The 25093-nt window shown below is 32.3% G+C and overlaps 3 protein-coding genes across 4 annotated transcripts; all 3 read right to left on the bottom strand.

The window, feature by feature from the left end:
* Positions 1-3097: 3097 nt before the first annotated feature.
* On the bottom strand, positions 3098-5468 carry LOC100808559 (pectinesterase). Its single transcript, XM_003518565.4, has 2 exons — positions 4318-5468; positions 3098-4094 (listed from the first exon to the last, which is right to left on the bottom strand). The coding sequence occupies exons 1-2, from the start codon at positions 5315-5317 to the stop codon at positions 3397-3399; spliced, it is 1698 nt and encodes a 565-aa protein (XP_003518613.1). The 5' UTR covers positions 5318-5468; the 3' UTR covers positions 3098-3396.
* A 4595-nt stretch (positions 5469-10063) lies between these two features.
* LOC100789650 (pectinesterase) lies at positions 10064-17095 on the bottom strand. Its single transcript, XM_003519688.5, has 2 exons — positions 14745-17095; positions 10064-11073 (listed from the first exon to the last, which is right to left on the bottom strand). Exons 1-2 carry the CDS (start codon positions 15748-15750, stop codon positions 10358-10360), a joined length of 1722 nt encoding a protein of 573 aa, XP_003519736.1. The 5' UTR covers positions 15751-17095; the 3' UTR covers positions 10064-10357.
* Positions 17096-18132: 1037 nt separating this feature from the next.
* LOC100817460 (pto-interacting protein 1-like) lies at positions 18133-22091 on the bottom strand. Of its 2 annotated transcripts, XM_006574402.4 has the most exons (8): positions 21878-22091; positions 20948-21044; positions 20469-20719; positions 20247-20373; positions 19737-20010; positions 19449-19581; positions 19203-19289; positions 18133-18704 (listed from the first exon to the last, which is right to left on the bottom strand). In XM_006574402.4, the coding sequence occupies exons 2-8, from the start codon at positions 21030-21032 to the stop codon at positions 18576-18578; spliced, it is 1086 nt and encodes a 361-aa protein (XP_006574465.1). In that variant the 5' UTR covers positions 21033-21044; positions 21878-22091; the 3' UTR covers positions 18133-18575. The 2 variants fall into 2 exon arrangements, with proteins under 2 accessions (XP_006574465.1, NP_001239908.1); NM_001252979.1 differs by lacking the exon at positions 21878-22091 and having other exon boundaries at positions 18576-18704; positions 20469-20654; positions 20964-21032.
* Between the last annotated feature and the right edge of the window lie 3002 nt (positions 22092-25093).

A 25093-nucleotide genomic window follows, 5' to 3' on the forward strand; every position in this document is an offset into this window, starting at 1 on the left:
AGAATAAACACACTTGTAACTAGGAGAAAGATAAGAACATTATTTTATTCAAAAAAAGAAGCAGGGACTTCTGGAATTACATGCTGGTATCACAAGGACTCGGTTGAATCAATTAGGACACAAGGTGAGCTTCTTTCACCGCAAGTTTATGGTCCAATTTTCCAGATTCTATGAACATTAAATCATCCAAAAGAAACACATAATGCTCTTGAACATCCCCTGCACTCTTTTGTCCTCCAACCATGGCTGCAACAATCTCCCACCGTTCCGGGTGGTTCTCATCTACCACGGCTAAGGCCTGCTCAAACAACTTGTTCTCCTTCCAACTCCACCCCCACAAACCCTTGGGAAAATCATCCATGTCACTAGTTCTGGATGACATCTTCAGAGGGCTATGACGAAACTCGGGATTTACCATAATTCATTTACATTATGCCTGCAATGACCTGCAAAATTGCCTTGTCTTTCGTGTCATTACAAAGGGTACACGAGATTAATTAAAATTCAACTTATGATAATGAAAGGTTGATTCTTTTGTGCCGAAACAGCAAACTGTTAATAAAATAGAGACAAAATGAAGTACCTCACTATTCATTTCTTGCAAGAATTAGTATCTCCATTTTATTTTATTCCAATTCCATTTTGCAGCACTTAATGTCATGTGGTGCTAGCCGGCTTCATGTGGAAATTTATACATAATAAGTGGAACATGGAAGAAGAACGATCATAAATCTTCCGCATATTTTCTATCCACGTTTTTCTTTCTTTTCCAAATTTCAACATGTTACTCTGCAAGGATAGTAAAATGTTGAAATTTGGTCGTTAAGATTGAACATTGCTTGAGCCTAGACCTTTCTGTAAGATTCGAAACGATTCGATGCCTTACCTATCGATGGTTAGTATGTGATCAAAGGCTAAGATCTTGAAAGCAAAATAAGTGAGTAGAACATAAAGGAGAACCAGGTGGTTCGTGGTACGAGGAAAGAGACATGAGGATTGAAGTGATAAGAAAGTCATGAATTCGAATCCATCTGCTAACATTTCCCGTTGTGATTTTATGTTCAGGCTGGAAAAAAAACTCAAGTATCGAACCAATCACTTATAGTTAAGACGAGATAGGTTCACATGATTTTGATCATTTCTAAAGACAAACCAAAAATCAGACTTACAAGATTAATTTAATGTCTGAGAATGAGTGTTTAAGGGTTGATGGAAGAAATAGAGAAAAATCATTAATTGGCTTCCAACATGGGCTTTCTTGGGCTTCCAACATGGGCTTTCTTGGGCTTCCAACATGAGTTGAATCCGATTCCACGATTGTCTTGGAGTTTGTTTGTTTTTATAAAAAAAAAAAAAAATTGATAAATTTGTCGTGGATTTTGTTAGTAATGGTTGTGCCATAATTAATAAACTCCAAGACATTACTCTTGGTCATCAATGTTATATAATGGTTCAGAATATGAAGGAACTTACTCGGTCGTGTTCTAGGGTCATTTTTCCGTGTTGAGTGAAGTCAAGTTGTAGTATATGGCTAAGCCGGGTTCATCATTTTCTTTTATTTCCCGCTAGCTTAACTTTTATCTTTTTACTTCTTTTTTTTTTTCTTAAGAGATCTTTGTTACTTCTAGTTGATGTCTTGTAGAGGTTATAATTTTTTCTTCGGGACGTTTGCTCCTTTTGCACTTAAAAAAATGTGACAACTATTTTAAGTTTTTAATTAAGTGAGTTTACCGTTGGAGTAAAGGGTTACTATTTTTTTTTAAGATGATGAAAGGGTTACTAATTTAATTTTGATATAACAATATAAGATTCATTAAAAATAAATTAAAAACTCATGAATGGATTCTTCATTACAAATTCTCTTAAAAGTTCTTAATTTTTATACAACACTAAACCGATGCTAGCATGTTTAACGCAAATCCTGATGATGTTTTAAGCTGTATATCTTATTATAAAATTTCTATTTTCATGCATATGACAACACCACAGTTGTTTTTTGGATCAAATGTTGTGCACAATAAGACCTACAGGCTACAAGTCAACACCTGTCAGCCTCAACTTAGTTATAAAAGCATGAATATTATTAGTGTTTTTTCTTCTTCTTTGGGAGACAATAAAAAAAAACATAAATATATAATACTTTAAATTAAGTATCTAACAAGAGGGAAGATCAACTTACTTCAAAAAAATTACTCTTTATCATAATCATTTATTTTTTAAAAATTTAATGATTAAAATTAACTATTTATTATAACTATTAAATTTCAAGAAAATGAATAATGAGGATGAAGAATAAATTAATTCCTCCTCATTTAAAAATTATATTTAATTATTTAAAACTAGTGATATCAAAATTAAATTAATTTTACCAAGATCTAAACTAAATAAACACTTACGAAAAAAATATAAAAATTTATACAAATTGGAGTCACCCAATAAATAAAAAAGAATGGTCAAGTATATATAATTTATTGTATAAAAATATAAAAAATTAATTAATACTTACTATTTAAAAAATAATTTTTATTTTTTATTTGTTACTTTTTGAAAAAAAACACTTATTTCTCATTTTAAAATTTAAAGATGAAATTAATTATTATTTTTTAATTGTATTATTATTGAAAAAATAGCAATATATATATATATATATATATGCAATCTCAAAACAATAAATAAGAGAGATAAGAAATTATAAATAATTTAAAAAAACATAAGCTTGGTATGGATTTCTTGGTTTAAATAATTTAGTCTTAGAGTGTTTTATTTAATATTTTAGAAAAGAGCAATAATATATACAAATATTTTTCAATTACTATATTATATAAACTTAAATGCAATTATTAAATTTTAAAAAAATACCATTAGCCTTTCTTATTCTTTATTAAAAATCACAAATAGAGTTTTTATTTGTCCATAGCATATGATGGATCATTTATCGATAGATTTTGAGTATTTATTGGTCTCTGTATATTGGGGTAAATTTAAGTTTATTTACAAATGATTTCTAAACTATTTTAAAAAAATATATATTTTTATACCATTTCCTTTTCCTCAAATTCTCCAAGAAAAAAGAAAAAACTGGAATCCTGAACTTTAGTTTGGCAAATTAAGTAGTTTCCATTAAATAGCCAAAAGCAAAATTCCCATTGCTTCTCCCATCATCAGTCTATGTTATATGCACACTGAAGACAGAGATGAAGTGGTTGATACAAAAAGGCATAAATCATAAATATGAAAAGCTTGTTGAATGATTACAAATCAGCTCCTCAGACAATGGAGTGGCTATGTGACTGCATTGAAATTAGGTAATCGATTTCCTGTTTATAGTTTTATTAATAATTTAGGTAGGCTAAAAAAGAGATTATAACACTCAAGATGCTGGTTTGTCTCTGATCCTTAAGCTTTGGTGAAGCTAGCATCGAAAGGAACGCCAGCAGCAGGCAACCAAGTGCTAGCTTGGAGCCAAGGCTCAGCAGTGAATTGTGCAGCCTCCTGCTTGCTAATGAGACCTTTGCCAAACTTGGCTCTTGCTTGAGCAACGGAACCTGGTCCAGTGTTGCCAAACTCAGCGAAGTAGCAATCCTGTGTGTTTGGTTCAATTGGGTTCCATGGAATATAACCATCTGGCTGAATCAAGTCCCCGATAACATTCTCGATGAACACTGCCCTTGAGAATGCCTTCCATGGCCTGGCCAAGTAAGTCTTCACGCTCAAGCGGTCTGCCAAGAGGGTAGGGTCGGGCATGATCTCGCAGTTATGGAGGACTATTCCTGTGGGCATGTTCTTCTGCCCTGTGCCATCTGCCACCACTATGTTCTGCTGATTTGCCATGGGCTTCCTCACCAAGATCTTCGAGTTTTGGATCAAGGTGGTGGAGTATCCGAAAATGAAATCAATTGTTCCAGAGATTTCACAATTGCGGTAGAACTGACGATGGGCGTGGGCATACAATGTGTCTTGGTAACCGCGCATAGCACAATCAAAGAACACTGAACGATCACCTTGCACGCGAAGTGCCACTGCTTGGTGTCCTTCTGCACCAGCGGTGTTCTCAAATGCAATTGACTTCGCCATGAAATCCTCGGCAACAGTAGCTGCACATTTTTTTTTAATTAGAAAAACATTATTAATTTTTTACTCTTCTTATTTATAATTATAAAACTTTTTTAACTAATTCATGTTTTTTTTTTAAAAAAATATTTAATCATATTAAATATGTCAATTAATTTACTATATTATCATATTAATACGTTTATAAAAAGAGTAAAATAAATTTCTAAAACGAGGTTTGTAATTGGAGACGAAAGTTGGACTTACAGAAGGTGGCGGTTCTCATTGTCTTGGTACCCTCGTGAAAGTTCTTGCGGCCAGTGATGATGGTATTTGTGGGGCCATCACCGTAGATGAAAAGATTGGGCTTCTTCTTGTCAACGGTGATGTACTCGTCGTAGATACCAGCCTTAACGTAGATAATGTATCTGCCTTGGTGTTTCTTAGGGTAGGAGTTAATAGCGTCCAAAACAGTGGTAAATTGACCACTGCCATCCTTAGCCACAGTAGCATGGGGCAAGACTGCACCGTCGTTGAGCTGAGCCAAGAGCTTGCGATCAGCAGCGGAGACCCAAGTGGGGTAGCCTTCCTGGTCCACCTCCAGAAGGCGGCGAGAGGCGGGCTTGAGAGCAAGGTTCAAGTCCAAGGATTGGAGAATGTGTGAAATCCCTGACACGACATCGAGTGCCAAGCCAGTGAGTTTTCCAACGTTGTCCAAGCTCCCAGATTGCAGCTGCTCCTGCACCTTCTTCTCGCCGTCGGTGTCGAAGCCGTCCAGGCACGATTGCTGGTAGGCAACAACGGCTCCCAACCAGTTCTTGAGCTCGGCGGTGCGCTGGTGCACGTCCTGTAGGCTGCTCTCTTTGACCAACACGCCTGAGGCCTCTAGGTCGTGGATGGCGGACTGCAACAAGTCCTTGCAATCCTCCAGAGCCATCTTCATTCCGGCGCTGCTGTTGCCGTGTTCCACCGTCAGCCTGTCGCTCATGTTGAACGCTTTGATCACGCTGTCCATCGAGGTTCTCACCACGGTTGCGATGTACTCCTTTGGGTCTGTGCTGTTCGAAGATGACAGAACCTCGTGGCACAGTTTCTGGTCGTCTGAGCCTTGGCACAACGCTGTCACGGCCCTGTTGCTGGTTTTCAATTCTCCTCCATTGTTGTTGTTGTTCACGCCCTTTGGGCTTTGAACTACAGCAACCACGCCAATTACCACACCCACCACTAGGATGAGAGAAACTGCGGAACCTAGTACTTTTCCTTTCATACTTTTTTTGTTATAATCTTTTTGTGGGTTTTTTTTTTCTTTATTGATTGTTTCCCTCCGATGAGAGAAGCCAAATCGGAGAGAAGGGTTATTGGGGAAGGTACTTTTCCTTCCCTTTGCTAGTGTTTGAGGAGATTGCAATGAGAAACCACGTAGAAAGTAGGGTTGTATTTATACGTGATAATAGTTTCTAAAAATAAGGGCATTCGGCAACTGACCCGTTCCGTGGGGAAAAGCTTTGGTTTTGTGGCGTTCTACCATAAATGGAACAAAACGACTCGCTAAATACGTTCCTCACAGTTATGGACCTCAACTTTGTTTAGCTAGTCTCAGGGATGAATCACTGGTGTGGAGAAAAAACAGTTAAAAAATAACTTTAAATAGATTTATAAATTTTCTACCTCTATTTTTTTTAGGATTAAATCTCGTTACACATTTTTCCCCTGTACTTTTCCTTCCTTATTTCTCAAATTAACAGCATGAAAAAAAAAAACAGCAATCCAAAAAAAAGTATTACTAATAAAGAAAAAAGAATTATGTAATGAGCCATCAATAATCAATAATTAATTAGAAAATAGACGGAGTTTTATTTTGAAAAGGTTTACAATAGATTTATTTAAAATAGATTAAGAGACTTCTATTTAATTAAAAATAATTAATATGATATATATATATATATATATATATATATATATATATATATATTGTTTATGGATGTACTAATGCACACACTTTTTTTTTTCTAATATGAGTGCATTTAATCCTATAAATTTTAGAAGGAAAAAAATCAATAACCTCCTTTGTATTAGTAGATATAATTTAAGAATATTCTAATAAATTCAAAAATCATTTCTCTCTTTGCTCTCGTCAACATTAAATTCACTCTCATTTTTCCTTTTTCATCATCATTAAATTTCCAATATCTCTCTCATCTCTCAGCATATTTATTTTTTTGTTTTAGAAAGAAAAAATAAACAGCAAAGCAAATTACAAAAGATGAATAAACTGAATTCCAACTTCATCCGCTAACATTTGAGGTTGAACAGCATGAAGACATTAATCAAACACCACCAGCGGAGTGACTTGTGAGGCACCGATCAGTAAACATATTTTGCACTATGATATAAGGCAAATGATAGTAATTTTGAGATAATGTTAACGTTGGAGAAACAAAACATAAGACAAATCAAAAGTTAGTACCAATTAATTAACAACTCATACTGTTTGGTATCAATTAATTAAATTGGATTTTTTTTTAAGAGAAAGTATTAAATTGGATCTTAACCGACTATATATATCATAAGTAATGACATATAAATATCTCATTATTTTAAACATTTTTATTTTTTTTTATTTCCTATCACATCATAAACCTTATTAAATTTATATATTTATTTTCTCTCTAGCTATTTAATGAATGGGAGGAATATTCATGTAACATTTTTCATACACCATCTAGCCAGAAAGAGGAAGAAAGAAATGAGAAATAAGTGGAGCATGTTAATTACGTTTTTGTAAAGAGTGGTTTTTTATACACACAAGATATTAGGGATTTCCATTTTACACTCAATTAATCCTACTTCCATCATGTCAGCTCATTTAATTTGGAGGTAAAGTAGGACCTTATCACACTAAAGCAATGTTATTTAGTGTGAAATCGCAGGTCTTTTGCTAGTATATCAATTCGACAATTATGTACAATTAAAAATGTATTCTTGCTTTTTTTATAAACCTACCATCTTTGATCAGTTCTCACCTTGTAAAGAAAAAAAAAGAAATAGAAAAGCTAAAATTTAAGTTTTTATTTTTTACTTTGTTATTATAAAAAGGAACATATATATATAAGGGTAATGAAAAAAAAAGCATGAAAAATTATTACTATTAACTCCTATTTCTTGAAAAACTACACCAAACAAGTTTTAATAAACCAGTTAAATAAGAATGCATATGCGAGCAGTGAGTATTTTTTTAAGGACAATGATATTTAAATATCTATTTCTTTTCAAACATCTATTACTTTTATCTATCTCTCTTTTTATCACATTGATCATAACACCTAGCTAATATTAGCTTTCTGTTTTTTTCAAGAATGCAATACTTACTGAAGGTTGCAGTTCTCATTGTCTTGATACCATCTCCATAGCTTTTGTTACCAGTAACAATGGTCTTTGTAGGGCCACCACCGTACATAAGATCAATATTAACTAACTCTTTAGGAACCAAGATGTACTCGCATAGATGCCAGCCTTAACATAAATAATGTATCTGCCTTTGAAGTCCTTGCATTCATCAAGGGCCATTTTGATGATGCCAGCGTCAGCACTGAGGCTAAGCTCCACTGGTGCAATCTGTCACGTTCAACGCATGGATCACGCTCTTCGTGGTTGCTTCCACTGCAGCCACTATGAAGGCTTTTGGGTCTAAGGTGTTGGTGATTTGAGCAGAGCTAAGAATCTCATGACAAAGTTTGGAGTTTTCATTGCCTTCGCATATTGTCTCCACAGACTTTGGATGATAAGCTTCCACTTCGTGATGATGATTTTTGTGCTTTTTGTTATTAAGGACAACAACAATAACAACCACCAAGAAGATAAGAGAAATAGTACTAGAGATGAGCACTTTAATTTCTTCCTTTCAACATTTTTTCTTGTTGTGACCTTTTTTTATTCTCTCTCTCAAGAAATTATAATCAATGGAAATATGAAATATGAATCTCCTCCTCTTGGTGGGTTTCTTCTTCGGGAGGGGGTGATATATGATTAATCAGAGGGGATGATATATATAAATATATAAAATTAATGGTAGAAAAATTAAGAACAAAAAAAAGTGGGAAAAATGGGAAGTTTTCTAGTTTACATTTTAAACTTGGTTTCCAAATCTGAAAACACTTACTACGAGCCCAAAGTCAGCAAAAAAAACACATCAAGCTATTAATTAACTATTGATTAGCACAATCACAATCTTAAAATTTATAAGAATTTGATCTATTTATACTTCTCTTTCCAGATTTAAATAACCTAAATTTTTAAATATGATATATTGGTCAACTTTATTTTTTAAAATAATATCATAAAAACGAAATTTAAAAATTATATTTTGAATGTTTGATAACTTGTATAATATATATTTTAATATTTTAAATAAAATAATTTCAAAAAATTATTGATATTAATTCATTTAATTTTTTTAATATAGTATTATTATTATTATATTTCATATTTGATATATTATATTATATTATATTATACATATATATATATACTCTATATTTATTATATATAAAAGAAATAAATGAAAATGTTTAAAAAAAAAGTAAGTTACACGTGGCATCTTCAAGAGATTCACAAAATAAATTGATTAGAAATGTTCACCTAGATAAAAGAACTAAATCTGCACATAATAATATAATTTTAAATATAATTAATGATTGTCTATTTAAATTAATTTGTAAGTTTTTTAAATCAATTTAATGTGTAATTATGACACATTATTATTATTATAAATTTTAGCACGACATGATGACACGTTAGGAGATTTGTAATTAAGATATTTTATGTTATGACACAAATTCCAATTTAATTAGTTCAACCAGGTGTGAATCAATTGATGATCATTAATAAAACGAGTAAATAGGAAAGGATAAAACAAAAACAAAAAGTTGCTTTCATTTAAATCCTATCTTCATCCGTGTCATCTACATTATGCTTACAATTTCATTAAAGGAAACGGATCTCATTTATGAATGAGAAATTATACCTGTAACAAAATTGTGCAATAAAATAATCCATATATAATTAAGAGAGAGAAAGAAAAAAATATTTAAATTTAAAATGTAATGAACGATAGAATAAAAGAGAGAGGCAAACAATTTAAAATATAATGTTCAATAAATTGTTGCATAAATTATTATTAACTGTAACACTTCTCACATGAAATGACTAAATTGAGTAGTAAAATACATTTTGAAAGAGATGTATGACAAATTCAGACACTAAATTTATTGTTTATTCTTATATTATAAATAATTTATTAAATTTAAAAAATTAAAACAAAAAAACATTAAAAAAATCACTTACACAATAATCAATTCCATGCAGTGACAGATTCTGAAAATGAAAGATTATTTTGTGAATAATAAAGAAAAGGAAAGATTTCATGCTTAATTTGGGAGGAAATTATTTTCACGCGGGGATCCACCAAAATTTTTGTATTTCCTTTTCATTTTATTCAAAAAACAGAAAAAAAAATAATTATTTCCATCTTACTTTCATCATTTCTACTTCCTTTTTCACGTAATCAAATTAACAAGTTCTAACTGCCAACTGAAAACCGGCTCTTACACAATTATCTCAAATCAAGATTTTTCCTTTACCTTATTATTAAGAATTCTTTGTTTTTCTTGTAAGCAAAAAGGACTCTTTGTTTTTTGGATTTAAAAAATATTTTTCTAAAATAAAAAAATCCAAAAAATATGTATAACACATATATACAGCGAATAGTTTTTAAGAATTGTTTCAATTTTTTATTTTTTAAAAATTAAAATATATTTTAACTTTTAGTTTACAATTTTCTATTTCTCATATTTTTTTTTCTTCATGCAAATAAGTAATGCTCTCTCTTTGATCAAATATAACTCGATCTTAGACCAGAAGATAATGATGTATAGATACCTTTGTGCTATTTTGACATGCTGGGAGAAAAAAAAAGTATAAATATAATTATAAGTGATATGATATAAGAGAGAGAGAAAAAATATTAGATTGGTGTTTAAGATGCATGAATATCCATATATTGATTCCCCATAATACACTTATGAGGTCATTTTTCAAAAAACAATATAAAAATTTCACATGTATTAGCTGTACAGTTTTCTCATGTTTAATTTGTACAAGATATGATATGATTCCACCCTAGCTTGGAAGAAGAATCACAACAACTGTGCTGAAAACAAAGCTAATTTATTTATTCTACATAGACACATTAATTTGCACACAAAATAACAAAAAAAATCTTCCCAAGATTAGGCTGCAGTATGATGCCCTATTTGGTGAAACCAATAGTATAAGGAACGCCAGTAGCCTTCAACCAACCATCAGCATCTCCAGCAGGTCCACCTCTGAGGAATTGGGCAGCAGTGAATTGTGCAGCTTCGTTCTTATTAATATTGGGATGGTAACCCCTCCACTTTACCCTTCCTTGAACGTTAGAACCAGGTCCAACGTTAGCATACTCAGCATAGTACAACGTATCAAGATACAGGTTCCCATCCCAAGGGGTCCACCCCTCTGGCTGAATGAAGTCGCCAATGTTCGATTCCATAACCACTGTTCTCGCGAACTCCTTCCACGGCCTCCCCAAGTACGATTTCGTTTGGAACCTTGAAGGGAACAGAGCCTGCTCCGGCAAGATCTCGCAGTTCTGGAGCACAATTCCTGTGGCCATGTTCTTCTGCTTGGTTCCATCTGCGGTCACTGTGTTGAATTGGTTTGCTTCTGGCTTCCTTACTATGACTCTTGAGTTCTGAATTAAGGTTGCAGATGCTCCGAAGATGAAGTCTATGGTGCCGGAGATTTCGCAGTTGCGGTAGAATTGACGGTTCGCGTGGACGTACAATGTGTCTTGGTAACCGTGCATGGCGCAGTCGAACATGGCCGACATGTCTCCCTGGTTTCTGAATGCCACTGCCTGGTGCTTCTTCGCGCCAGCGGTGTTCTCGAATGCGATTGACTTTGCGATGAATCCAGGTGCAGTATTGGCTGTGTGCATAATAATCACGCAGAATCAGTTAATAATGCACTTCTAGAATTTAGATGATTATGATGTTAGAAATAATAATAGTAATTAGAAAACAAAGGATTGTGAGTTGCTATTAAAAGATGAATGAGTGTGAGTTAATAAGAATTAAGGGATATTATTTTTTGTAATCACTATGAATTGAAAGGGTTATGATATTATGTCCATTTAGTGTCTTAATCGAATAATTATGTAATGCTTATGAGTTGTTCTACTATAAATAGAACATCAAATCATGTAGTTATGTGTGTCAAATAAAGATAATATTTCCTATAATCTTTAGTCTCTTCTTCTCTTTTTCTAACAAAGTGACATGAGAGCTTAGGTTTCAAATTGTGAGAAATACTTGGTGAAGGGAGTGAAACACTAGTGAGGTGAGAGATGACAAGCAATGACTCAAACTTGTTTCAATTTCCTAGTCTTACAAAAGGGAATTATGATAATTGGTGTAATTGCATGAAAGTTTGGCAAGGTTCCCAAGATGCTTGGGAGGTTGTGGAGAAAGGTTATAGACAACATGAAAATGAGGGTTCTTTGTCACAAAATGAGAAAGAGACTTTGTTGAAGATGAAGAAGAATGATCAACAAGCACTTACATTCATCTATCAAGGTTTAGATGAAGGCATGTTTGAGATGGTGTCCAATGCCTCCACCTCCAAAGAAGCTTGGGAGATTTTGAGGACATCCCTTGAAGGTGTTGACAAGGTGAAAAAGGTGTGTCTACAAACTCTCCATAGAGAGTTTGAATCCCTGTGTATGAAAGAGTCCAAGTCAATTTTGGATTTTTGGTAATAAAGTGGTAATGGTTGTGAACCAAATGAAGCATTATGGGAAAAATATGGAAGATGTTCACGTTGTAGAGAACATTCTTCATTCTTTAGCCGTAAAATTTGATTTTTTGGTTTGTGCAATTGAAGAGTCAAAAGACATCGAGTCAATGATCGTGGACCAATTATAGGATTCACTTCAAGCATATGAAGAAAGGTTCAAAAGAAGAAACAATGAGCCTTTGGAGCAAGTTCTTAAAGCCAGTTTTTTTGAAAGAAAATGGAGGAGAAAAAAGCCAAAGAGGATGTGGTTGTGGAAAAGGATGTGGACATGGCCAAGGAAGAGGAGATCGTGGCAATTGTGATAATAATGAAAGAAGTTATCAATTCACTAGAGGTTATGAAAGAGGAAGAGGTAGAGACAATATTTTGGAAGAACAAATGAAATTAGGTATGATAAATCTAACATTGAATGTTTCAATTGCCATAAGTATGATCATTTTTTATGGGAGTGTAAAGCCAATATTAAATGCTATAATTACCATAAGTATGGTCATTCTTCATGGGGGTGTAAAGCCAATATTGAATGTTATAATTGTCATAAGCATTGTCATTTTTCTCGGGAGTGTAAATCCAATGTTGAAGAAAAAGTCAATTTTGTTGATAAGAAATAAGAAGATGAAGAGTCAGCACTATTGCTAGCACATAATAGAGAAGAAAATGATGATGACAACTTGTTGTATCTTGACAATGGAGCAACTAATCACATGTGCGGTTACAAAGAGAAATTTGTGAAGCTTGAAGAAAAGGTGAAGGGAAATGTTTCCTTAGATGATTCTTCCAAGGTACAAATCCAAGGGAAAGATATCATTTTAATTTCCTTAAAAAATGGTGCTCACAAAATGATCAATGATGTTTATTATATTCCTAAACTAAAAAGTAATATTTTGAGTTTGGGACAACTTGTTGAGAAGGGGTATGAAGTTCTCATGAAAGATAATTATTTGCGGCTTAAAGATAATTGTCAAGAAATAGAATGTTCACTTTGAGCATTAAGACCAATGAAGCAAAATGCTTAAAGGCTAGCATAAAAGATGAAGCATGGTGTTAGAATATGAAGTTTGAGAAGATGAGAAGATGGTGAAGGGGATATCTCACATCAACCATCCTAATCATTTGTGCGAAGCATGTCTTCTTGGCAAGCATGCAAGAAAAAGTTTTCCCAAAGAAGCCGAATCAAAAGCAAAGATACCTTTCCAACTTGTGTCCACCAATGTGTGTGGACCAATTGATCCTCTTTCATTTGACAAAAATATTTTTTGCTCTTTATTGATAACTTTAGTAGGAAGACTTGTGTATATTTTTTGAAGCAAAAATCCAAGGCTTTTGTAATTTTTAAAAATTTTAAGGCTCTTGTAGAGAAGGAAAGTGACTATGTAATCAAGGCTCTAAGATCCAATAGAGGTGGCAAATTCACATCAAAAAACTTCAATGAGTTTTATGAAAATAATGGAATTCACCACCCTATAATGGTTCCTAGAACCACACAACAAAATGGGTTAGTAAAGAGAGAAAAAATAAAACTATTATTAATATGACTAGATGTATGTTGAAAGTTAAGTCTATGCCCAAGAAGTTTTGGGCCAAAGCTATTCCACATGGAGTTTATTTTTCTAACAGCTCTCCTACAAAGAATGTCAAAAGCCAAACACTTCAAGAAGCATGGAATGGAGTGAAGCCAAGAGTTGATCATCTCAAGTCTTTGGGAGCATTTCATATGCTCATATGTCTGACCAATGAAGATTCGAGCTTGACGATAGGAGTGTGATGCATGTGTTCATTGGTTATGATGCAAGTTCAAAAGACTACAAATTGTACAATCCAAGCAATGGGAAGATTGTTGTATATAAGCATAGAAGTAGAATTTGATTGAAGCATCATCTTCCAAAAGGAGTTCAAGTGAAAGACCAAGAAAAATGAGAAGTCTTCAAGATATATAGATGAAATTGAACTTATATAAATGATTTGCTTTGTCTTTTTGTTGACAATGAGTCTTTAACCTTTGAAGAAAATATGAAAGACAAAAGGTGAAGACAAGCCATGGAGGATGAAATTAATGTCATCAAGAAGAATGATACTTGAGTTATCAAAACTTCCTAAGAGTCTTGAACCAATTGAAGTCAAATTAAATGAGTGTTTAGGTTTAGGGAAAAAGATTGCCAAAAAGAAAGAAGTGGAGTTTTTTCATGTGAAAACACAAAATCAAGTTCTAAATATTTTCACTAAGCCCCTCAAATTTGAAGATATTAGAAGATTGAAAGCAAGACTTGGAGTGCAAAAAAATTAATTGAGGACTTTCTAATTAAGGGAGGAGATGTTAGAAATAATAATAGTAAATAGAAAATAAAGGACTATGAATTACTATTAGAAGATAAATGAGTGTGACTTAATAAGAATCAAAGAATTTTATTTTTTTTGTAGTTATATATTGAAAGGGTTATGACACTATGCCTATTTAGTGTCTTAATTAAATAATTATGTAATGATTATGAGTTGTTTTATTATAAATAGAACACCAAAATCATGTAGTCATGTGTGTCAAATAAATAAAGAGAATTTTCTCTCTAATTAATCTCTAGTGTTTCTTTTCTTTTTCTAACATATGATTCGATTAATTTCTACATGCCACGCACATGGTCAAGTTTTTCAATTTACATTAAAAAATTTAATAAATCTCAACGATACGTTAGGTAAAGATTAACTTAATCCATTCAGATATCTTGAAATTAAGAGATATAATAGGAAGAAAAAAGAAGAATAAAAAGGATATGGAAGAGAGAATGTATGTATGATATTAATCAACTTACCGAAGGTGGCAGTTTGCATTGTCTTGACGCCATCTATAAAGTTTTTGTTACCAGTAATAATGGTCTTGGTAGGGCCATCACCATAAATCATGATATTCTCTGACTTCTTGGGAATAAGGATATACTCGTTATAAACACCAGCTTTAACATAAATAATGAATCTGCCTTTGAAATTCTTAGGGTAGGAGTCAATAGCTTGCTTAACGGATTTAAATTGGCCACTACCATCTAGGGCAACCACTGCATTGGGTGGGGGTGCATCTCCTTGGTTCATCTTACCAAGTAGCCTGCGATCTGCAGCAGAGAACCACGTAGGGAACCCTTCAGCATCAACCTCGAGAAGACGACGAGAAGCCGGGTTCAAATCCAACTTGAGGTCAAAACTCTGAAGGATTTTGGATAAATTAGTGACAATGTCAAGGACTATGCCAGTGAGCTTCCCCATTTGGTCCAAACTATCTGTGTGCAATTGTTTCTTAACCTCTTCCTCACCGTTTGTCCCGTTGTTAAACCCGTCCATGCAAGATTGCTGGTACGAGATAATTGCACTCAACCAGTTCCTGAGGTCAGGAGATTGATCATGCAAAGCTTGAATGTTGTGTTCATTAACCAAATTAGCCGAGGACTCGATGCTGTCCAACGCGAATTCGATCAAGTCCTTGCAATCATCAAGGGCCATTTTGATGCCAGGGTCTTTGTCTCCATGTTCCACTTTGAGCCTATCACTCATGTTCAACGCTTGGATCACACTCTTCGCCGTTGCTTCCACTCCAGCAGCTATGTATGCCTTTGGGTCTGAGACACTCGAGCTTTTCACGGTACTAAGAGTATCATGACAAAGTTTAGGGTCATCGGTGCCTTCACACATTGCCTTCACAGATTTTTGCTGAGCTGCTACTTCAGGATCAGATGTGTCCTTTCTATTAACAACAACCACCACACCGATGGCAACACCCACCACAAGGATTAGGGAAACTCCAGATACAAGTATTTTTCCGTTTACCATTTTTCTTTTTTCTTTTTTTTTTTCCTTTTTGAGATTTTTTTTTTATATATAATGATAGAACAATAGGAAAGATGAAATATAGATTTCCTCCCTTTTATTGATTTCTTGTACGGGAGGATGATGTATATATATATAATTGATTAGTATATTCTTGTATGTATGAATCACACATCACTACAATGATTCAAAGGAGTTTATATAGGTAGCTAGTTTAGCAAGCTTTTCTATCTTCTTGGAATTGATGAGAAGGGGCAGCCTCAAGATGAATGAGTGTTCAGAATTCACGTTGGTTTTCAGAAATTTTAGGAGGAAGGATTAATTAGGACACCACTATTTCTTGAACAACGGTTTATTGCTATGATGGAAAATAATCTTCCTATAATAAGTGAGGCTGTTATTTCCTGAATAAGATTTCTGTGTTGAGTTGATGGTAGATAATGTTTGCTTACATCGTGATGGCCAAGAATATATAGTTGAGGCCTGGACCATTTTTCAGTCCATAGATACTTTGAAGTCGCCCTTTGGTTTTGCAAACCCGCACGATTATTTGTGGCCAGGTGGACTTGAATGACTTGTTACCATTAATATAATTAAGAGGATAAGGTTAGTGCATTATAAAGACGATTTGAGTCTAAATTATACACGGGATAGTGTGCGGAGTGGAAACACTCAATGTGAAAATTTTAAGATATTTAATTAAAATTGACAGTTCAGTCACACGATTTTTTTAATTAAATATCACGTGAATTTTTAAAAATATTACATAAAATTTGTAATTAAATATACAATGTAAACCGGTAATTTTAATCTCATAACCTTATGGATTTAACCAGCAAATTGAAAATCAAATCTGTCACCTCTACTAGCCAGACGATAAGGGTTACCTGCTCCTAAGTTTGATTTATTGACTAATGAGACTGATTATTTTTATTTGATAGTAAACAGTATATTAAAAAAATTATATCCTAAAATTCCAACATCCTGTTGGTCTAAGTAACACTCAACATAGATGAATTCAATATTTGTGAATGAAAAAATATAATTAGAAGAAAAAATTCACTTAAAAATAATTAATTAAATTTTTCAATGTAGATTAATCGATGTTAATTTTATTATAAATTTTGGTTTGATCTCTAAGCATGGTCAATTCTATCGTGCACAAGTTTATTAGGTCTCCAACTATGCATAAGTTTTTTCAAATCCTTGGATATAACAATATGATTAACTAAACTTTTAATTTTTTATTTTTTTAAAATTTGATTTTTAATCTCTAAACTTTTTTGTTTGAATGGTAAAGTTTCTTTTTTTTATTAAGATTTTTAGTCCTTAAACTTTTATTTATTTAGTGAAGATTTTTAACTTTTAAAAAATTTAATTTTTAATCCGTGAACAAAATTTGAATCGATTATTTTTATTTATTTAATAAGATTTTAAAAACTAAAAATAAAAATATTGAAAAATTTAGAAACTAAAAAGGTTAAGGAAAAAAAGTTAAAAAATCTTTATCAATCAAATAAAAATAATTTAGGGACTAAAAATTTTAATGAAAAAAATTTAAGGAACCTTAATCAAACAAAAATTTAACAACTAAAAATCAAATTTAAAAAAATTAAAAATTAAAAACTTAATTAATTCCATAAAATAATCAATGGCTGAGATCTTGAGATTGTATCATGTACACAAAGCATGGGATACCAGTTTTTATTTTAATTGATAATTTTTCATGGCAAAGGTATTTCTCTCTCTCTCTCTTTCTTTGTCAGATTCGCTCCACCGCAGTCTCCTCCTCCACCTTGACACCACCGCCTAAAACTTCCATGGTAATTTCCGTTCGGGGAGTGAGGATAGACGAGGAGGACACCATTTTCGAATCAGAAGATCTTCTCCTCGCAGTGGTCACAAATCTAGTCACTAATGGCGGTGCGAGCAAGTGATAGGAAACGTAGAATAAAGGAGAGAGACAAAGAATAGGTCATTGCAATTCCATTTTGTTTCCAAGGCTTCTCAATACGTTGAAATCATTTCAATTAAAAATCAGAATCCTCCTGTTTATTTTTTATCTAAACACCTAACAGAGAAGAGGAGAACGACACCATGTCCTCACCGTACAACCGGTGCAAAGCAAACCTTATTTAGACACAATTTATCACAGGTAGGTGAGGTAACCAAATCATTATTATGTGTAAAATTATAGAAGCCATAATAAAAGTTGTATGATCCCACTTTAGAGAACACTTGTATGATCCTAAAACACTTTGCATTGCAAGATAACACAAATCATTCGAGCATAAAAAATCTATATGATTAAAAAATTAAATACAAACGAAACAACAACCACAACATTCAGCAGTGAAACGATATTTTCTTTTTTTTCCTAAAACATTGGAATTGAAATTATGAGTAATTTATACAAGTCTCAATTTGACAAACAGTTTAAGAAAAAATTAAAAGAATCAATCTGATAAGAACGGCTCTTGGTGAATAACTGTTTCCAGTAGAGATAGTCCATTGACTTGCTCTTAGCTTTGAGTATACACAATTCTGTTTTGTAGTTTTTCCCAACACTTCATCGTAAAGATGACAATCATCCCAGAAGTAAAAGGATAGAAGGGGGAAAAAATAGAGAAAGCAAATACAATAAAATGAATAAAAGCAAGAAAACCGCAAAGAACCTCATGGATTATGAACAAAATGAATGCAGTGTAAACAATGGGATATAGAGTCATGTCTGAGCAATTTACCACCAGCTTCTGAAGCAGTCTCTTATATTTTGCATGCACACTTGTGCACATACTCACAAATATAGAGAGAAAGTGATACAAAGATTAATTTGGTGTTTCACCGGCAGGTCCAGGTCGTGCAGTCAACAAAGGTTGAAGAGCTTTGACTACAATGCTCATGTTTGGTCTGAAATCAGCTTCATATTGCACACACAGTGCAGCAACAGCGGCCATCTGTAATTAACCAAGTATCACGTTGTTATCCATGAGTATTGTTCAAGTAAATATTTTATCAATAAGGACAGTTGTTCTGGGAATCTGTGTTTCAATAAAGATTCCCAAAGAGAGAAAAAATTGTATACTGTTTCTACATTAAAACATTTGTATATTTTCCTCTAGCATAATGACTCTTACTGAAATTGAGATCATAAAAAACATAAAGACATTGTCTTCCGATTGCTCAACTAATTAATATATCCAACAAATTTCCACCTAAAGGGAATGATACAACAGTTTTAGATTCAAAATTTGGTCTTTTGCATATTCAGTATAAACTACCTAAACCAAAAATAGAATTCTGATGCTATCTCTAGAGTTTTCCAATTCATATGCATACAATTTCAAATAATATATAATCTATAGAATATTTTCATGGACATTCAATACCACCTTAGCAAGAGAATGGGAAAATAAAATAAAATGAAGAAAAATACACTAAATTGAAGTAAGCACCTTAGCAACAGCTTTGGGTGGGTATTCTCCTCCTAGTCTTGTATCAACACACTGCCTGACTTTATCCTCACTGAGTTTTGGTGTAGCCTGAAACAATATACATCAATTGCTGTCATCAGTTTCATCAGCTAGGATTTTAGAATCGACAATAGACCATAATAAAAAACTTTAGTTTTTCCTCCTTTTGACTGGAGTGTGTGTTCAGGGGAGAGGGGATTAAAGATAAGATATAGCTTAAACTAGTACCCAAGTAACCAGACTCTGTTGTCCACGTGGTAGTGTATGATCAACGGGTTTCCTTCCAGTCAGAAGTTCCAGAAGGACAACGCCAAAACTGTATACATCACTCTTAGCATTCAATTGTCCAGTCATTGCATATCTGCATCCACAAGATTAGACAGATAGTAAATCAGCAGTCTGAGGCCAGGGCACTAGATATAATCAAAAGTTTGTTTCTCCAGATATAATGTTTGTTTATTGACTTTAGTCAACTGTGGCAGAAAGGAAATTGATAAGTTGATAATCATGTCTTACTCCGGAGCATGATAACCAAAGGTTCCAAGGACACGAGTAGAATGAAGACGTGCAGCCATGTCGGGAGCCTGATTTGATAAATCAAAATCTGCAATTTTAGCAACATCATCATCAAAGATTAGCACATTGCTTGACTTGATGTCCCGGTGAATAATGTGTGGATCAGCCTTCTCATGCAAGTATTCAAGTCCTCTTGCAGCCCCTACAGCAATTTTTACTCTTTGTGCCCATGTCAAAACTGGACCAGGCTGTGCTCCTTTAACACCTTTTCTGCCTGCATGTACAACAACAATTATGAGAACATTTATAAATAATAAAAATACAGACTTGACTAATATATCTCTCGAGTAGTGTGACATTGCCTCTCGAGGCAACAAAAAGAAAAAAAAATGTCAAAAGCTATAATCTCCTCAGTTCTTCTAACATGTAGAAAAGCAATTCAATTAACTGTTAGAGATGTTAATAGTTATAGTTTAAGTATTTAACCAATTGAAAGGCAAAACTATATACCGTGTAAAATATCATGAAGAGACCCATTAGATGCAAACTGATAAGCAAGAATACGGGAGGTTCCATCAATGCAATATCCAAGCAACTGAACAAAATTTTCATGCTTCAGCCTTGATACCATTGAAACCTAAAAGTTCAAAAACAACAGGGTTTATGGGAATTGAACAACTTAATCAACTGACAAGAAAAAAATATAAAGCCAAGGATGCCACATATACATACCTGGGCTAAAAATTCCTCATCAGGCTGTTTACTGGCATCCAAATTCTTGATTGCTGCAGCCTGCCCACTTTTAAGAACACCATAATATACTCTTCCATAGGATCCCTCTCCAATCAGAGAATCTTGACCAAAGTTATCCGTAACTTCTTTCAGTTCATCTGCTGATATATTAGGAACTTCAATGGGCTGAGGTTTAACAGGCTGAGTGCCCTGCTTTGCAGTTTGAGAAGCATGATAATTTCCATCATTCCCTGCATAATAGAATTTATCACAATAACTTGGTCAAATTCAATTTTCAGGTAAAATAACATCAAACAAATTAAAACAATGAAGTATTCATAATGAAGCATTTCAATCACATATTACATATCCAATCCAATTGACATGGAAAGATCATTCAAAGATGCATGAATGCTTGGAGTTGCAAACCATATACATCATCCCTGATTCATTGCTCTAGCTTATATGAGCCAAATTACCTGCTGGATTTTTTACAACATAGGGTCCTCCACTTTCAGCAGCCTTATGGAGGTCATCCTCTTCGCAACAGCTGAAACAACTCATGATTCTTTCCCACTGAAATAATCCAATAGACCATTAAATCATACTAACAACTGTTAATTTTTAATCTTGAATACAAAGTCTATCAAAAATAAATAAAAAATCCATCAATGAAGATGTTTATTCCTGCAAAAGAAGATACATCCCGATGGCAATTGCAACTTTCATCAATTCTAAAGGAAAGAAGGAAGGAAATAGTGCTATTCTGTGTGGTTTCTTTCCAATTACAATGAGTTCTAGTTTTAAGTGTATTTGGTTTTCAGTTGGCACACATTCCAAATCACATGCAACTCAATCCATGAGTCTAGTGTCATTGAACTCAACAGCCGTTTCAGGCTTTCTTATCTCAGCATAGCTTCATTTCAGTGGCATGATATGAAAATTTGAACGGAAGCAACGCAATGCTTCCACTCATTTGATTCATATTAATTAAAACACGCAACATAACCCTGCTTTAACTCTTAGAAAAAACATCAAATAGAAAACTGAGATTATTACATTCCAAATTATTTGCATAATTCCATCATCATTGAACAAGAAATGATGCAAGAAAACTACACGGCCGTGAAATCAGTATCGGCTTCCACTATGGTAAGCTCACCGCTTTGGTTAGCAAAATCTCAGTGCAAACAAAAACGGATCGAAACACTTTCAGCCAATCAGAGCAAAGTGCAACTAAAGACCAAGATATCAATCATAGATCAGTGAAACGCGGAACAAGTTATTACCGGCGGAAAGGTAAATTTTGTAGGAATATAAAAATAAAAAATAAAATAACGGTAATCCATAAAAGGAAAGGCGATCGCAAAAGAGACATTGAAGAGTAAGTGTGATAGATCGATGAGTACCTGAAATAGGAAAGTGAAGGAGTGAAGGGGAGGATCTAGGTGAAAGATGCGCAGGATAAGCAGGGAGGAGTGCGTAGGATAAAAGAGTCGAACAAGTGCTTGAGTCGCTTTGAACTGGAATCGGAATTATGAAGGTGGTGTTACAGAGTTATTAGTGCATTATTAGACATGAGTTACAATGATTTTTATTTTTATCAACAACTAATAAGTATAAGTATAATGATTCATGGTGTATGTATTTAAATGCCTCTTTTACGTGTTCGACACCGACCTTGCTAGCCAGACTTGACTTGCCAGGTACACACTACACACTGGTGGGTACAGTAAATTCTGAATTGCTCTGGCTGGGCCTCGCCGTGTTTCAATTAGTAATCTCAAGTTTTGTTAATGAAATTGTCAGGACTATAATTATTATTATCCTCCTAGTTAATGAATTACTTTAAGAAAATATTATTTTTGTGTCATATGTAATTTGATTTGTTTAAAATTAAAAAAATTGATTATATAAACAATCATTTCTTACCACTTGTTTAATAATTATATTAAATATGAGTTAAATAATTTATTAATAGAAACTCTTATATAAAAAAAAAGTTAATTAGCTTGCTTTAAAAAATTGGTGTATTTAAATTACTTCGAGTTGAGGTGACATAAAGTAGTAGATTATATATATAATCTAAAATAGATTAAAAAAAATCCTCAGTTCTATAATGTGATCATTGATAATTGGTTGAAATAATCCTGTGGCATTCACTGGGATTCTTAATATTTTCATCTTTTAGAAAGTAAGTTTGGTATACTATCTTTTCAGAGCTATTTTAATCTATCCTTCGGAAGAATGTAATCATACTTTAGGATAGTTACATCCACTAATTATTTTGTCATACAAAAACTTCTAACGCGTGTTTTATGTGTTCAAAATCGCGTTTCTAACTTCTACCGATAAACCATTTTCAATTTATCTTTTTTAGAAAAGTCTTGGACCACACTAACAACTATAACATATTAGTGAAAGCCGCGCCACGTTAGACTGAACGTGTTTTTGTTTTTGTTTTTTTTTTAGCAAGCGTAGGTTTGTTATAAAATTTAGTAGAATTTATTTTGAAGAAATTGGTTTAAGTTGATGAATATAATTTATGTGCATCTAATTAATATAAATTACATATTTACATCGAAACTCTCTTTTTTATTAGTAAATTATGAAAATTGATTTTGTTATTTTAGAAAAGTATTAATGATCGTTGGCCAAGCATTTCTAGCAAGCCATGTTGAAGAAATCACTTGAGAATAACCAAAGATGTTAAGAAAATTATATTTTTTATTTATTTATAAGAATTAAACTCAAATATATAAGAGGATTTATAACTTACAACAACTCACATATTTAGTAGAAAAAATCATCTATGCTTACTATTCAACCAACCGAAATAAATACTCTTAATTTAAGAAAAACATTTGCTAGGATGCAACTCTTTATCTTTGTATTTATTATTTAATATCTTTCCATTGTAAAAAGAAAAAAGAAGAAGAAGTCATCTCACCTTTATATGACCACTATAACATCCAATAATTTTTTCTCAATAATGTGTGTGCATACATGTGTGTATGGCAACGATTTATATGTATTTATTTAGTGATTAAAATAAATTTTTATAGGTTAAATTATAATTTTGATCTTATATAATTTTAAATCCATCATTTTGATTCTCATATTTTTAAATTGACACATTTATTTTTTCTATTTTTTAGATTAAATTTTTTTTTTTCATAAGTTGATCATTTGAAGTCAAACATTAATTTTGATATCATATATTGGTACTAACATGACATTTTATGTGAAAATGATTAAATAAAATGAAAATTAAAAAGTATCTAGAATTGAACCCATGAAATATGCATGCTTTTAAAATATTGTAAAAAAAACATTTCATCTTGTATTGAAATTTGATTACACATAAAAAAAACTTATTTATGTTATATTTGTTTCAAAAAAAACTTGAATTTAATTATATTTTTTTATTTTTTATTAGCTTTCCAATGTAGCATAGATTCTTGTTTAGTACACTTTAATATTGATCAATTACATTTTGTTATTGTTTTTTTAGTTGTTTATGCTTATTTTATAACATAAATCAATATGTTTAATTTCTTGAGGCCAAAATCTAAATATGATAAGACTAAATTGAGACTGTGTTTCATAAAAAAAAAAATGAGATTCTTAATTGAATAAAAGAATTTAACTTGGCAAATACTATCAGCTGAAACATTTGTCTAATTCATGCATGACTTTGATATATTAATTACGATATTAAACTAACCTAACTTGACAATTCATACTAGAAACACTCGGTTATTCAGAAACTCGTATACAATCAAGCATTGAGCAAGTCAATAAGGACTAGGTAAACGCTCACCAGTCACCATGCATGAAAGAAGCACAACTCCTGTAGGAAAAAAAAAAAAAAAACATTTCATGTGCCCCACTGACGCGCGTTTCTTTTCTCAGTTGCGCGAGCAATTTCCTATATTTTATTTTTTTATGCGAGAGAAGATGTTTTCATTCGAATGCAATGTTGTTTTTAGTCCACCTAATTTTATATAATCCAATTTAGTTTATGTATTTTAAAAAAACTTATTTTTAGTCTTTTCTCATAAATGATGTTGTTTCATTTTTTATATGACAAATAGATTATATTATCTATTTATTATGTAAATTCATGAAAACAACATTAAAAACAAACAAAATCAGAAAAAAATACGGAAATAAATTTGTAACAACGGTGGAAAAATGACGATGAAAACAAAGACAATATTAAAGTACTTGAAAGTTATGTGTACGGGAAAAACATATTAATAAGTTCTTTTTAAAAAATAATAATAATTTTCCACATCATTTTAATCAATTTAAAAATGAAATATAAAAAAATATGCATTGTTGGTGAGAGTTTTGTGAGGGAAGATTAAAAATAAGTTTTTTTAAAAAAATACAAGAACTAAATTAGAAAATATAAAATTTCAATAATTAAAAATAAGATTTTAGGTAAATATAGGAACTTAAAACATATTTTTTCCTTTTTATAAGAGTATGAGAATTGTTTTGAAATAAATTAAAGAACGAAATATTAAAAATAATCTTCCACCTTGTTCTATAACATTCAATTTTTCGTCAAATGCTTGTGATTTCAAGACTTTTTATAGAATTAAACTAATATTATT

Source organism: Glycine max, chromosome 2 (assembly GCF_000004515.6).
Source record: "Glycine max cultivar Williams 82 chromosome 2, Glycine_max_v4.0, whole genome shotgun sequence".
In the NCBI taxonomy this organism is placed as follows: domain Eukaryota; kingdom Viridiplantae; phylum Streptophyta; class Magnoliopsida; order Fabales; family Fabaceae; genus Glycine; species Glycine max.

Excerpts from the sequence above, each read along its gene's own strand:
- LOC100808559 (XM_003518565.4), bottom strand. The coding sequence starts at position 5,317 with ATGAAAGGAAAAGTACTAGGTTCCGCAGTTTCTCTCATCCTAGTGGTG. Across the intron at positions 4,095-4,317 it reads AATGAGAACCGCCACCTTCT|CTACTGTTGCCGAGGATTTC; the intron begins GTAAGTCCAACT and ends AAAAATGTGCAG.
- LOC100789650 (XM_003519688.5), bottom strand. The coding sequence starts at position 15,750 with ATGGTAAACGGAAAAATACTTGTATCTGGAGTTTCCCTAATCCTTGTG. Across the intron at positions 11,074-14,744 it reads AATGCAAACTGCCACCTTCG|CCAATACTGCACCTGGATTC; the intron begins GTAAGTTGATTA and ends TTATGCACACAG.
- LOC100817460 (XM_006574402.4), bottom strand. The coding sequence starts at position 21,032 with ATGAGTTGTTTCAGCTGTTGCGAAGAGGATGACCTCCATAAGGCTGCT. Across the intron at positions 19,582-19,736 it reads TTTGGTTATCATGCTCCGGA|ATATGCAATGACTGGACAAT; the intron begins GTAAGACATGAT and ends TTGTGGATGCAG. Across the intron at positions 19,290-19,448 it reads AACAGAGTCTGGTTACTTGG|GCTACACCAAAACTCAGTGA; the intron begins GTACTAGTTTAA and ends ATATTGTTTCAG.